This window comes from Cricetulus griseus, chromosome X (genome assembly GCF_003668045.3).
Source record: "Cricetulus griseus strain 17A/GY chromosome X, alternate assembly CriGri-PICRH-1.0, whole genome shotgun sequence".
Lineage (NCBI taxonomy): Eukaryota > Metazoa > Chordata > Mammalia > Rodentia > Cricetidae > Cricetulus > Cricetulus griseus.
Window position 1 is genome coordinate 2095494 of NC_048604.1, and position 14278 is coordinate 2109771.

The following is a 14278-nucleotide window of genomic DNA, read 5'->3' on the forward strand; positions in this document are numbered from 1 at the left end:
ATCTGCACCCCAAATCTGTACCTTTTAAAGATGGGTGTGGACTTTTTGGTTGATAATATTGTTTGCTTTTCTGCAGTCTAAATATATCACTTCACTGTCTTCTGACCTATATTGTTTCTGACCAGAAGTCAGATGCTAAATTGTCTTTGTGGATCATTTTTCTCTTGCTACTTTTTTAATTTGTGTATCTTTGTCTTTAAATGGTGACTGTGAAGTGGCTATGGGTGGCTTCCTTTGCATTTGCTACGATTGGGATAGAGTTTTATGGTGTCTCCATCAAAGGTTTATGTAATTAAAGACTTGGACTCCACAGTGGCAGAAGTGGAAGTTGATGGAACTCTTTAAGAGGTGGAGCCTGTGAGAGATCCTTAGGTCATTTGGTGTATGCTCCTGGGAAGTAATTCTGTGTGACCCCTTGAGTTCCCTACAGCCTCTCTGTTCCTGTCTTGCGATATGATAGTTACTTGTTCCTGGGACTTATGCAATTGCTGTCTATACTCTTAGCTGAGGCAAGGGCTCAGCTAAATGGTGGCCCTTGCCTCAGTGTCTTGTCTATGTTCCTTCTACTAAATTTCTAAAACTGTGACCTAAATTCACCTCTTTTCCTCATTAGTAGCCTGTGTGAGGTATGTCTTTGTATCAAAACATTGACTAATACGAAGGTTTTCTTAGTAGGGTTCATTGAATTTCTTGCATCTAATTATTTTTTTCATAAAATTTTGAAAGTATGTTTTGGAGACAGAGTTTCTCTGTGTAACAGTCCTGGCTGCCCTGGAATTCTCTCTGTAGATCAGTCTGGCCTTGAATTCACAGAAATCTGCCTGCCTCTGCCTACCAGTGCTGGGATTAAAGGTGTACATCAGTGCCACCACCAGGCAAAAGTATTTAATATTTTTTTCAAATATTTATTCTCCTGTGTAATGTAGACATTTCTTCCCAATAGAAACACTCCTTTCAATAGGACTAAGATAGCTTACAAAGGCTCAGGAAGTTCACAAAACTTAGAAAGCTCAGGAAGTTCTTGAAACAAGATTTACATGGCCCCTTTCCAAGATTATATAAGTAGTAAGAAATTTCTTTTCCCCCAAAAGATTTATTTTGTTACTTTTATTTTATGTGTATGTGTGTGTCCTGAGTGTATGTATGGGCACCATGTACATGAAGGTGCCGTTGGAGGTCAGCAGAGGGCATTGGATCCCCTGGAACTGAAGTTACAGGTGGTTGTGAGCTGCCTGTTATGGGTGCTGGGAGCTTAACCCAGGTCTTCTACAAGAGTTACCTATTAACATCTCTCTAGCCTCAGCAACAAACAGTATCTGAGGAGAGACTGTCCAGTAGGCTAAGCAGCCTGAAGTTGTTCAGGGAGCTCCAGAGACAGAGCTTTCATGAGTTGTTTACCCACGCTGAAATGGGCTTTTTGATGATGCAGCTACCTTTGAGTCATTGTGCTCTTGTAAGTAACCCTTCACCAATGCCCCTGTAAGTACCCCCAATAAACATATCAGTTCACTAAGCTACAGTTGAGTAGAATTGTTTATTTGGTATGTTGTCTGGGAGGTGAATAGATGCTTATTCTCATCTCCCCCAGTAAAAGTCATGCAACAGCCTGCTTCTCTTTTTCATTCTTCATGTCTCTAACTACACACGTTGGATGCTTAATGTTGTCCCAGGGTCATCTTATGTTACATTTTCTACTTATTCCAGTGTTTCTGTTTCATTTCTCTCTTGAGTTCTGCATTAATAGAGATTTTCCACCTTCATCATTGCATGTTTTCCTTTTCTAGTCTGGAATCAGTATACTCTGTATTCATTCTAGAGGTTGTCCTAGGAAACTAGTGTGTGGTCCATTGCAGAAGGAGCTGAGAAATCGTTGCCACACTAAACAAAGTCAAAACAGCTGAAAATGAAGCACTCCTCCAAATCCATCAGCTATCCTTACCAGGTTGGATTCAGGCAACAACACACAGGACCCCAAGGAACCTGTGAGCCACCAGGACAATTGAAGACATGCTTCATGGAAATTGCTGAATTGCAGAGGATTGGAGTGGAAAGACCAGACAATCAAAACTTGCATATTTGCATGCTCTTAGGAACTTTCTTTTCATAAACCTACTAGAACTCATAAAAGGAACAAGTTCATGCTTCTGGCAGGGAAAGAGAGCTAGGCAATTAAAATGTATTCAGAGCATTTTATTCTTTTTTTTTCTGAGATAGGGTTTCTCTGTGTAGCTTTGGAGCCTATCCTGGCACTCGCTCTGTAGGCCAGGCTGGCCTCGAATTCACAGATATTAGTCTTCCTCTGCCTCCTGAGTGCTGGGATTAAAGGTGTGCACGACCAACGCCGGGCCAGAGTAGGAATTTTAAATAACCGATTAAAACACTAAAATGTGCCACGTAGTGGTGGTGGACACCTTTCATCCAGCACTCGGGAAGCAGAGGCAGGTGGATCTCTGTGAGTTTGAGACCAACCTGGTCTGCAGAGGGAGTACCAGGACATTTAGGGATACAGACAAACCCTCTCTCAAAAAAAAAAAAAAGAAAAGAAAAAAAAAACCCAAAGCAAACAAGCAAATAAATAAAATGCTAAAAATGCTGGACTGGGAAGATGGCTCAGTGAGTAAAGTGCTTGCCTTTCAACCAGAAAGTCTTGAATTCAGTACCCCAGAATTCACACTAAAAAGTTAGGTGTGACAGCTCATGCTGTTAATCCAGACCTGGGGAGGCAGAGACAGGCAGATTGCTGGGGGTTATTGGGTAGTCAGACTATCCTGCTTGGTGAGCTCCAAGCCAGAAAGAAATCTTGTCTCAAAAAGCATGGTGGACAACCCTTCAGGAATTATTGACATCTGAGGTTGTTCTCTAGCCTCTATGTGCATCTTCACAGAAAACAACACATGCATACAACACACACAGTGCTAAAGTGCTACCAAAAAAAGTAGATGATACATAAACAAGACCACAGCTGGCACAAGAGAGGACTGAAAATGAAATCTCTACTTGGGATGGTTGTACTGTATTCACCTTTGGGTATTTTATTTATAAAATGGTAAAGGGGAAGACAGAGACTGGAGATATTCAGCAACTTCCCTGCAGTCTTAACATAGTGGAAAATTTGCAGCCATTGTCTTTTAAAAATATTTCTTCTAGCCGGGCGTTGGTGGCGCACACCTTTAACACCAGCACTCGGGAGGCAGAGGCAGGCGGATCTCTGTGAGTTCGAGGCCAGCCTGGTCTCCAGAGTGAGTGCCAGGAAAGGCTCCAAAGCTACTCAGAGAAACCCTGTCTCACAAAACCAAAAAAAAATATTTCTTCTATTTTTTGAGATTATAATTGCATAATTTTTCCTTTCCCTTTCCTTCCTTCAAATCCTCTCACAAACCACTCCTTACTCTCTTTCAAATTCATGGCTTCTTTTTCTATGAATTGTACACACACACTTCTAAATATAATCTTCTTAGTCTTTATAATGTTACTTGTATATATGTTTTTCTTTCTTTTTTTTTTTTGGTTTTTTGAGACAGGGTTTCTCTGTGGCTTTGGAGGCTGTGCTGGAACTAGCTCTTGTAGACCAGGCTGGTCTTGAACTCACAGAGATCCACCTGCCTCTGCCTCCCAAGTGCTGGGATTAAAGGCGTGCACCACCACCACCTGGCTGTATATATGTTTTCAAGGCTGACCATTTGGTTTTGGATAACCTGTGGGATGTGCTCTTCCCTGGGAAGACTATTTCTCTCACTCTCAGCATTTCTTAGATGCAATAGTTCTTTGCAAGGTACAAGATGGCCTTGAACTCCTAATCCTCCCGACCCCATCTCCCAAAGTTAGAATTGCAGGTGTGTGCCACCATTCTCAGCTTAAACTTTGCTATTTTAATATTTTATTTTTATGAGTATTTTGCCTGTGTGTATGTCTATGCACCACATGTGTGCAGTGCCTGTGGAGGCCAAAAGACACCGAATTCCTTGGAAGTGGATTTACAGATTGTTGTGAGCCACCATTTCGGTGCTAGGAATCCAACCCTGATACTTTACAAGAGTAACAAGTGTTCTTAACCACTGAGGCACCTCTCCAGCTCCAACTGTGCTGTTTTTACTAGGCCATCATAATTGAAGTACAGTCTGTTTATGAGAACTATATATACCTTCAAGACATGTCCAGAGCTTCCCAGCAACCCCATCAGTACCTGTGTTCTTCCTAGAGATATGCTGGGGAACATACCTGACTTTACACCCAGGCCACTCAGAATAACATCTTCAGCTTGTGGCAAGAAATTCTCAAGGTGTGACTTTTTTTTTTTTTCATTTCACTTTGACCCAAATTCTAATTTGTTTCTGTAGGGGTATTTTTCAAGGTCAACTATTGTATTTTTTTTTGCTACAAACTACCATAAATTTAGTGACTTAGAGCAACACTTTGCCTGGTGTGGTGACAGTACTTCCCTGCAATTATGGTACTTGGAAGGTGGAAGCACGAGGATCAGGAATTTAATGACATCTTCAGCCTCACAATGAATTCAGTGAATTTGAAGCCAGACTAGGCTACATGTGACCCTGCCAGAAAGAAAGGGTGTTATCACAGTTTTAAATACCATCAGGTATGGAATGGCTGCATTCCTGTGGAGGCTTCTGGCTCCTAGTCCTAGGCTATGCCCCAGGCACTTTTGGACTGGAAGGTCGTCATTGGTTTTTGTTTTTTCCCTCAGAGTTTTTCTCTCATTTTCTCACTAGCTCAGCCATTTTGTCACAGGGTTTTTTTTTCGAGACAGGGTTTGTTTGTGTAGCTTTGTAGACTAGGCTGGCCTCAAACTCACAGAGATCTGTCTGCCTGCCTCTACCTCCTGAGTGCTGGGATCAAAGGCGTGTGCCACCAACATTTGGCTGGTCACAGGGCTTTAAATTTCATCCACATTTCAGGGCTTTTGGACTGGGAGTGCTACCTAAACATCTTGTTTCTAAGTCCATTGCTGCAGTTGGGATGTTGAATGTTTCTCAAAAGTCCACCTTTAAGGGCATAGGCCCTCAGGCACTGCTACTGGGAGAGGGGATATATCTTTAGTTAGAGATAGGCTCTTGAAGGGTCTTGGGGGGCCCCAGTCCCTTCCTTTTCCACCCTTTTCCCTCTTGGTCATGAAGGGTCCAATCATGTTTCACTGTATACTTCCACCATTGGGTGCTGCCTAACCAGCCATGGCCTGTAACTCTGAAATGTAAGCGAAAAATCAATCTTCTCTCTCTGCAAGCATATTGCCTCAGGTATTCCTGTGCTGACTAGAAACCTGACTAAAACATTACCCTCCATTACTTTCTCCCCTGTACATACTCTGATGCTCTTCCTTTCTGCTCTATCTGTAAGCTTTGGAAACAGATTCCCAGTTCTGCCAGCTGCAGTGTAGAGAAGGCACTGGCAGTGTTGAACAGAAGAGTCCTACCTAAAACTTAGATGACCCAGTGATGTAGGCTCTACCTAACATTGCAGATGGCCCAAGTGCACACCTGTCCCATGGCTCTCCCCGACCTTGCCTAGGCTTTTGCAACCTTGATTCCACACAGTATGATACACCCAGCCCATGGCTTTTCCCTATTGAAGATAATAGACAGCCTACTTTTACTCAGGGTTTCGGGGTCAGTTGCAACTTCATGACTGATTTGGGGTATCTCATCCCCTTCTGGAAACGCAGCTCCAAACATGCAGGTTCATCATGTTTGGCTTATTGTTTTATCCCAGTCCCTACAGTGTGTGCCAGGTAGCCAAATAGGCAATGTACATAGATGAGAAATGATGAATGGATGAAGGGCAGGTTTCCCTTTCCTCTCCCTCCCTTCCCCAAAGAGCCCAGGAGGCAGCACTCTCTGTTCAGTATCTTAAATAAACCATTTATTTAGGAGGAACAATTAAAGAAAAGCGATTATGAAGTGGATTACAAAAACAAATAAGCACAACCCTCTCCAGGTTCAAAGACAAGATGGTTCTCCTGCCACAGGTACTGCCAGCCCCAGGCTGAATGTGTGAGTAGGCTAGTATGCATGTGTGAACACTCACACACACATACATACACACTGTTTACAAAGGGGTGTGGACTGCAATGAATGACCATGTGTGTGTGTCTGCAGCTTGGCCCCTTCCCTGCCCCCCAAACCAATACCGGCTGTGTGAGACACACAGCAGCAAAATTGAGGCCTTCATCCTTCTCTCCCTCCCCCTCAGCTCTCACTCAGAGACCCCCATCTCCTCCGGTGGCAGTTTGACCACCCTCAGTCACAAAGAGTCTCAGTGATCCTGTCAAGACATCTGTGGGAGGAGGAAAGAAACAGTCAGGGCACCAGATGTGTGGCTGGGATCCCACTGATTGGCTCCCAGGCCCATGCCCTCCCATGTGACACTGCCCAGCAAAAAAGGCTGCCCCTGTGGATACTGAGAGCAGCAATGGCATCTCTGGGTCCATATCCCAGAGCCACAAGAGGTCTAAGCGCTAGCCAGAGAGGCAGGAAGGAGACTACACCAGTGAAAGCTGTGAGACCTTTTCCCACAAGTGGCCATTTGGGGACAGGGAAGGAACTAAGAGCAAGTCCCTGTGGCAAAGTGTGATATAATCTTCCTGAAGAGGAAATGGCAAGGGACAGAGCCCAGGCACCAGGCAGCAGTCTGGAATGGTCTCTTGGATAGGAAGCCCCACTCCCACCCCGAAAGAATAAAGTAACAGTCACAGAAGAGGCATGGTCCTGGAGCATGGTCCTGCCCTAAAGTGGTGCGAGTCAGGTCTGTATCCATGGACCCACCCATAGGCACGTGTAATAGAACTGGGGTAGGGCAGGTCTCTGCTGTGTTCCTGCTTTGCTGCACCACCCCCGCTTGAGGTATTGAGCTCCCCCCCCCATTATGGCTGCATCCCATCCCTGCTAATACATGGGTCATAGGTAGGGACCAGCCCAGCAACTCCACATGGCTTTATGTGGGGTCCAGCTCAAAGACCCCATCGCTGGTAGGGGTAGTAAAGAAAGAAGGTGGGTCTGAGACAGTGGACTCTGGTCCCCCACTGCCCTGTCCCCCAGAGCGCCTCTCCTCCAGGCGCAGGCTTCGCTCAAAGTCTAGCAGCTGGCCCATGAAGTTGAAGTTGGGCGAGATGTTAGACTTCTTCCGCTTGACCAAGTCGTAGGCATCATTGAGTGAGAGGTGGAGCTTCTGCATGAGGTAGGCCACGGTGACAGTGACAGAGCGGCTGACTCCTGCCAGGCAGTGGACGAGCACCCCACAGTTCTGGGACAAGGCCTCATCTAGGTAGAGCAGACAGAAACATCCCCCCACAAGGCAAGGATCAGCATGAATGAGGCCAAAGCCCAGTGAATTTTGGGGGATATCATCACAGTCTCTCCACCCCACCTAGCCCTTATCTGGGAGGTTTTACTGGCAGCTGACCTGAGCTCTACTCCCACTTCCCCAAGTGCCTTGTCTGCTCTGGGTGAGGGTAGCTAAACTAGGCAAAAACTCCTTTACAGGAGAGGGTAAGGAGCAGGACAGACCAGGAGTCAGTCTAGTAGGTGGGGACAGGTGGAAAGAGAAGACAGGGAGGATAGGGAGAACTCACCAATGAATGCAATGGCCTCTGGAAAGAACTGGGACAGATTCTGGCTCCAGTGGTCAGAGATGGGGATTTGCTTGTAGTGGAAGTCACCATTCTTCTCAAAGAGGTTAGGTAGGTTGGGGGTGACATTGAGAATATAGCGGATGCCAAGCTTGGCTAGGCTCTCTAAGTTGGCTGAATCTCGGGCACTGCCTAGGTAGAGATTGGGCAGGATCTGGACTGGGAACGGTGGTAGCAGCCCAGCTGGAGGGGATGTGGTACTCTCCGAATCTAGGCCACAGCTCATGGAGTCACGGTCGGCCTCAGACTCTGCATCAGAGGTATCAGAGCCCAAGCACAGGCCACCTAGCCCCACCACAGGCACTGGGCTAGGCAATGCGGCCAGGCTTGATCCAGCACAACCACTGAAGCTGGTTTCACAAAGGTGAGGACACTCGGCCTGGAATTTGCTGAAACCACCTGTCAGGAAAGAAAGAGGTGCTCTTGCTATTATAGCCAGCTGGGCAGCCAGGAATCCCTAGCTGAGGCTAGGGAGGTGACCCTAACAACCTAGGTGGGTTGCAGATATTGCCGAAGGGAACACACAAACCAGCAGTTTAATCTTTACTGGAGAGCCACGTGTGGTGCATACTATGGACAGCCATCTCTCACTTAGCACTTGTGGCTGTCTCTCTGTATGGTGCAGCCGCTTGCTCTAGGGAACATCCTGTGAACTATGTTGTTTCAGGTCAATTCTCCCTATTTTCCAGATTTATAAATGGGCTTGGACGGATGAAGGATTTGCCCAAGGTCACACTTAGGTCTGCCTTCCCAAAAGCTGTCTGGTAGGTTACTGGGAGCAAGTATTATATTAACCTACATTTTAGACAAAATGCGATGGGGTTTGCCCAAGGATAAAATAATTATGAAATCCCCCTTGGAAGGCAGGACCGTCTCCTGACCTGAGGCCATCACAGGTTCCCTGTGCCCTCTCTCAGCCCACTGCACCTCACGTACCCTGTAGGTAGTAGGACAGGTAGCCTTCTTCCCGCAGCTTCTGGAGCAGAATGCCCAGCACCGAGTCAGCTTCCCACTCTGGGGCTTCGGCCTCTGCTTCTCCATGCCTGGATCGGCCACTACCCTGGTCGTATAGGAGCACAGGGGCGGGTGGGGGAGGCTGCAGCGGTGGCCCAGGCAAGAGTGAGCGTACGGACAGGCTCCCTCTCCGCAGGCGGCGCAGCATCAGGGCAGGCAGGACCACGCTCAGCGCCCCGCAGATGCGCGCTGACTCGTACAGCTCCCGGCTCCGGCAGTCGAGCAGTAGAAGCTGTGGGCGCGGGGGCGACAGCTCCTGCCGCAGCCACAGGCACGAACGACCCAGACTCTCCATGGGTGCGCAGCGTTCTGCACTTCTGTCCGTCGGGCAGTGTGTGCTGTGGAGAGACCTAAGGCGCAGAGTGAGGGAAGGTTTGTCTCTACTCTCGCAGTGTGGACCAGGCTACTGAGACGGGAAGTCAGGCCCTGTCCTGAGGGCAGGCGCCCAGTGTCCCTGCAGGGACATTCCTCCACCGCCTGCTTCTCTCCTTGCGCTCCACCCACAGTGAGAAAACCAAGGAAGGCGCCCCAGGAAAAACACCCGAGGCCGCCGCCACTGGGGTGTTGCTCCCTGTCCCGCTTAGATGGAGTTTGTGTAAGACATACCCCAGAAGGAGAAAGTCTAGCGGCCTCTTGAATGAAGACTTTCTTTTTTTGGGGGGGGGGGGATTCTAGGAGGACTAAATCCAGTTCCCTCCACACCCGTTTTCTGACTTTCTCACTCGCCCCGATCTCCATCACTCCCCAAGTTCGACTTGGGGTGTGTGGAGAAATTGGGTTCAAGGCCTGAATCTTCTCCAAGGCCAGGAAGAACCAGAAAACAAGAGGGTCACCGAGGTGATGGGCCTAGGCGAGTCCTGTAAGAGCTGACTCGGCCCCACTCCTCCCCACCCCAGGAGAGAACAAAAGGAGAGACCTGGAGCCAGATCCAGAGGCAGGCGGCCGCGCGTGGACGTCCTGGCCACAGCTAGTGCCAGGGCAGGGCGCAGGTATCGTCCCTGGAGAGGGAGTCCCCAGGTTTGGGCGCTCGGAGAGGGCGGGGTGGCGGATCAGGCTCGCACGTGGAAGCCAAGCCTCGCGCCACTCGTGCGCTGGCCGCTTCCTGGCAGCCGGATCCAGCTTCCACCTTGGGAGCCGCGCAGCCTTCGGACCGACTTAGTAGCTGCTCGGAGGGGGGGGGGGGCGGTGGGGTGGCGGGGCGGGCATACAGGCCAGGCCAGCCAACCAGTGAGAACGAACAGCCGGGTGGGAGTTGCAAGCAGCAAGCTGAGCTAGGGCTTCCACCCAGGCGGGACTGGGTCGGGGCAGAGGCCAAGGGCAGGTCGGGGGCCCAGCAGGGGACCAGTGGCAGTTGCCCCTGCTCGGCGCCAGTCTGGTCCCTGGAATCAGGAAGAGGGGTGGGGACAAAAGCCCAGCACCCCAGAACCAGAAACTGCCTCAAACAACTCACTTAATAACCCTTAACTATTAGCCTTTGTCTGGAACTAGATGGCCCCCATCTGTATAATGGGCTATCCAGAGCCATCCAATTTGGCTGTGAAATGCCACCGAAATACTGAAGGCACAAGGCAGCTCCTGTGTTCCTTATTCTCATCTGGGCTTCATTTGTACAGGCCTGGCTACAGGTACCCAGGAATTCTGAGCACCCAACTCTATTAAACTCGGGCACTGTGCTCTTATCACATGGTGAATCCTAAAAGCCATCCCTCGCTCCTCCTTGTGACCTTTGATCCACATGGAGGGAAGTCGTTTCACTGTAATATGTCACCATCCTCATGCTCCCGCCATCTTTTGCACTGGCCATGGCTACAGAAGTCACAGTCCTAGTTTCTAAAACTTCAGCTTGTTCTCCACCCTGCCCCATGCTAGAGCACCATTCAGCCCACAAAAACTGAAGGCCTCCAACCAGCCCTCCAGACAGGTGATGAGCAGAAAAGACGCACAGGGGCTCTCCTTGCCTGGGTCTTCCAGTCTGGCAGGACACACTAACAATAAGCAAAGACGCTGAATGAGATATCGGGGTGATAAGTGATGACAATGAAAGGAGAGGTAGGGGGAGACTCCTAAAAAAGCCCCATCTGGCCATGTGTTCTTTCTCTGCTAAAAGCCCAAGAAAAGCAAATAACAGTGTTAAAGGAAAACACACAACAGATAAGATAAAGCTCGCACAAAATACAAAGGGTTAAGACCCTGTAGATAAATGGGTAAGGAACTCAAGGACTGCATACTCTGCCTGAAGGAAGGAATGTGATGGGGTAAGAATATTTGGGGAAAGGTTGAAGCTCAGGCATGGAAGGAAAGCCAATTCAAAAACAAAGAAGTGCTTCCCAGTTACTACATTAGTAGAATGTTCTCAAAATGAAAACACCTAGTGTTAGCATGGTTGCTGTGAAACAAGTGTGCTGTTCTCATCCCGAGGGGGGGGGGATTTTGTTTTGGTAGTACCCTTTTGGAAATGAGTGTAACAATATACAACAGGAACTGGACAAGAGTAGGATTGGGAGCACACACCTTTAATCCCAGCACTTGGGAGGCAGCGGCAGGCTGATCTCTGTGAGTTTGAGGCCAGGCTTGTCTACAGAGCAAGTTTCAGGATGCCCAGGGTTGTTACACAGAGAAACCCTATCTAGAAAAACCAGAAAAAAAGAACCACATAATAAAGATGGACAGGGGTAGTGGTGCACACCTCTAATCCCACCAGTCAGGGGACACAGGAGAGCCAGGACTTCACAGAGAAACCCTGTCTCAAACTCCCTTTCAAAACAAAACAAAACAAAACAAAAGAATGAAAACCCTAAACAACAACAACAACAAAAGAATCAGACAAGAAAACCCCATACTTATGAGTTACTTCTGGGGCTCCTGCTTAAGAAACCACAGACAAGAATGCAGACTGGTGCACACAGAGTGAGTACTGCAAAGCATTTTTCTCAGGAGTGAAAAATGCTAACTCCCCTGAAAGAGCAACATTTAGCACCACTGCAGACCATCTATGCCTATTGAAAAGAGTCCTCACCTGGGCCAGAATTAAGGTGAGATGCTTGTGAAGTGATGCTAGGGAAGAAGCCACCCATACAGACTAAAGCTACCTCAGAGGGCCCTCCAGTTTTCCCCCTTTCTCCACCACTGTAGTGAACCACCAGTGAGCTCAGACTACTGAGCCCCTACCTCACCTGTCCCTGTTTCTGGGATGTTGATATTCAACGGTTCTGGGCAAATGGGGCTCTGTGGATACAGTCCAACCCTTCTGGCTGCACATGTCCCAGCCCCTATACCCTGTTGGTCTCATGGGCAAGCCTGCAGACTTCCTTCTCTATCTCCCAGGGGCCTCAAAGAAGCAGTGCTGTGGCATGGCTCATTTCTTTCTTTCTCAACGTTCTACCTTCTCCTCCCTTACATACTCATTCCAGTGTCAGAATGGGTATCTGGTGCTGCTTGGCCATGCATATCCAGACTAGGTCCTTCCTCCATATCGCAACTGTACCTGCAGGTAAGACCTTGGGATAGGCAGAGGTTGAAGACAACACAGAAGTTCTGCAATGTATCACACTTGTAAATATGGCTGGCTGGGGCTTGATTATGTTGTGAATGGGGTAGTGGTGGCATGGAGCCATGGATGCAGACAGCTGGAGAGACAGTATCCCACCCTGGAGTCTCCCTGTGCTTGGAGGAAGGATCTTTAACCAGAGATAAATACTGGTATTCTCAGAAGTCTCAGTGTGCTCTCTGGAGTAGGCTTTCTGGAAGAAGTGATAGGAACTGTCCTGGAGATGAGCATGGGAGGGAGGCACCCTACAATGGCGAAGGAAAGGGAATCCTAGGCGTTAACAATCAGCCTTACTCCTGCCCACACCTGGAGAGTACTTCCCCTACACCTTGTTACAGGCCCCTGCTGGTAAGGCCCCAACTCTAGCAAGAGAAAGGGAGGGGATAAGGGACACTCTCTCCAAAGTCAGTGCACAGTGCACGACGCCTGCCGCGACTGCAGTGCCAACAAACAGGACAAATGGGAACCTGTTGCCACCCCCGCACTGCAGGATTCGTCCAGCCAAGCCCCCCTCAGGTCCCCAGCAGCGTCTGCTTGCGCGCCGGCCCCGCCCCTCGCCTGCTTCTCCTGGCTGCCAGGGTTTGGGTTAGCTGCAGCACTGGGGGACTCCCCTAGTCCCCTCCAGACTCGCCGCAGGGTGGGCGCTGAGCCCAATGCCTCCCCCGCTGGGCACCCCAGAGCCTCCGACCGGCCAGGCTAACGCCCCCTACAGGCCCAGAGCCTGCTGCGGGCTCTCTCAGGTCCCCCGAGATGCCCGAGGGCTGCAATGCCCCCAGCAAAACGCATGATTCCCGCCTGGCCCAGTGGTAGATTTCAGCTGTCACGATCGGGTCACATGGCCAGAAGCACAACTCCCAGAGACAGAGATGCTACCAAATCCGGTGTCTTTTCCACAAAACCCACTTTCCACTGGGAATGGATGTATGCTTTTCTTGAGCTGGACTGAGAGCTCCTCCAAGGCAGGAATGGGTGTATGCCTGGTTCCAAGCTGGCCTCAGCCCTTCAGTGAGGTCCTGGCACACTCACCAGGAGCTCGCAGAAGAAATGCTCATTAACAAAGAAAGAAGGAATGAATGAATGAAACAAATTGTTGCCTTGGGGAGCCCAGGAGGGTGCTGCTCCTGCTTTGTCCTTCTATGGAGCACACACTCCTCCTAGACACGCACAAGAACATGTGTGCACACACAGCACTCCTCACAGCACACACGCAGTCTGGGACACAAACAGTGTATGCGGACTTAAGCTCCTAAGGAAACAACCCACTATGTGACGGGCCCTTTTGGTACCAGATAGGCCTCTTCCATTTCAGTGCCTGCCTCTCCTGTCCTTCCACCTGCCCCGGCAGCCCCTTGCCTTCACGTCTAAGTACCATACCTTGGGCTTCAATTGCCTTCTATTATCTCTTAGAGAAGAAGAGGTCAAGTCAGTCCCTGGGGAATGACAGGGAATGACAAGGTCTTTTAGGAAGGCACCTGGAGGGGAGTCCCAAGCTAGTGAGCCTGGCAGGGATGCCACCAAATGCTGCAGCCTTTACAGCCTGTGTGCCAGGTGTTGGGGGTGGTGGTGGGAGGGACTCAGAGACGCACAGGGGTGTTCAGGGCTGTTTGCAATGGGGGCTGGGCAGGATGCTGAAGATCTAGCAATCTAGCAGGTGTTCCTGTATGCTAGCGTGTTGGGGATGCTGGAGGTGTCTGCCTGGGGAATGGGCGAGTATTGGCCGCTGGGATGTGCATTTAGTCGGTGGGTAAGTGTCTGGACTGTGGGGACGTGGGTGGGTGTCTGCAATGGGCATATGGGAAGTTTGTGATGGTAGGGACATTGTGTGTGTGTGTGTGTGTGTGTGAGAGAGAGAGAGAGAGAGAGAGAGAGAGAGAGAGAGAGAGAGAGAGAGAGAGAGAGAGAGAGAGAGAAAGGGGGGAGGGAGGGAGGGAGGGAGGGAGAGCTATGTTGGTGCAGACATCTCAGGATGTTTTGGCACTGTGTCAGCCCCTGGGTGTACTGGGGCGTGGCAGGGTCTTGGAAGGTGTTGGTATGAGTTGAGGATAGTGGTGAGCAGTGAGGCAGGGGGCTGCTGCTAT

At 49.5% G+C, this 14278-nt stretch overlaps 1 protein-coding gene across 2 annotated transcripts; it reads right to left on the minus strand.

The window, feature by feature from the left end:
* Positions 1-6945: 6945 nt before the first annotated feature.
* Positions 6946-8948, minus strand: Dusp9 (dual specificity phosphatase 9). Of its 2 annotated transcripts, XM_035449779.1 has the most exons (4): positions 8696-8948; positions 8576-8659; positions 7583-8038; positions 6946-7271 (listed from the first exon to the last, which is right to left on the minus strand). In XM_035449779.1, the coding sequence occupies exons 1-4, from the start codon at positions 8946-8948 to the stop codon at positions 6946-6948; spliced, it is 1119 nt and encodes a 372-aa protein (XP_035305670.1). The 2 variants fall into 2 exon arrangements, with proteins under 2 accessions (XP_035305670.1, XP_035305669.1); XM_035449778.1 differs by having other exon boundaries at positions 8576-8948.
* Between the last annotated feature and the right edge of the window lie 5330 nt (positions 8949-14278).

Coding starts and splice junctions, on each gene's coding strand:
- Dusp9 (XM_035449778.1), bottom strand. CDS start 8,948: ATGGAGAGTCTGGGTCGTTCGTGCCTGTGGCTGCGGCAGGAGCTGTCG. Junction 8,039..8,575: donor CCTGTCCTACTACCTACAGG/GTACGTGAGGTG, acceptor CTTTCCTGACAG/GTGGTTTCAGCAAATTCCAG. Junction 7,272..7,582: donor AGAGGCCATTGCATTCATTG/GTGAGTTCTCCC, acceptor TGCTCTACCTAG/ATGAGGCCTTGTCCCAGAAC.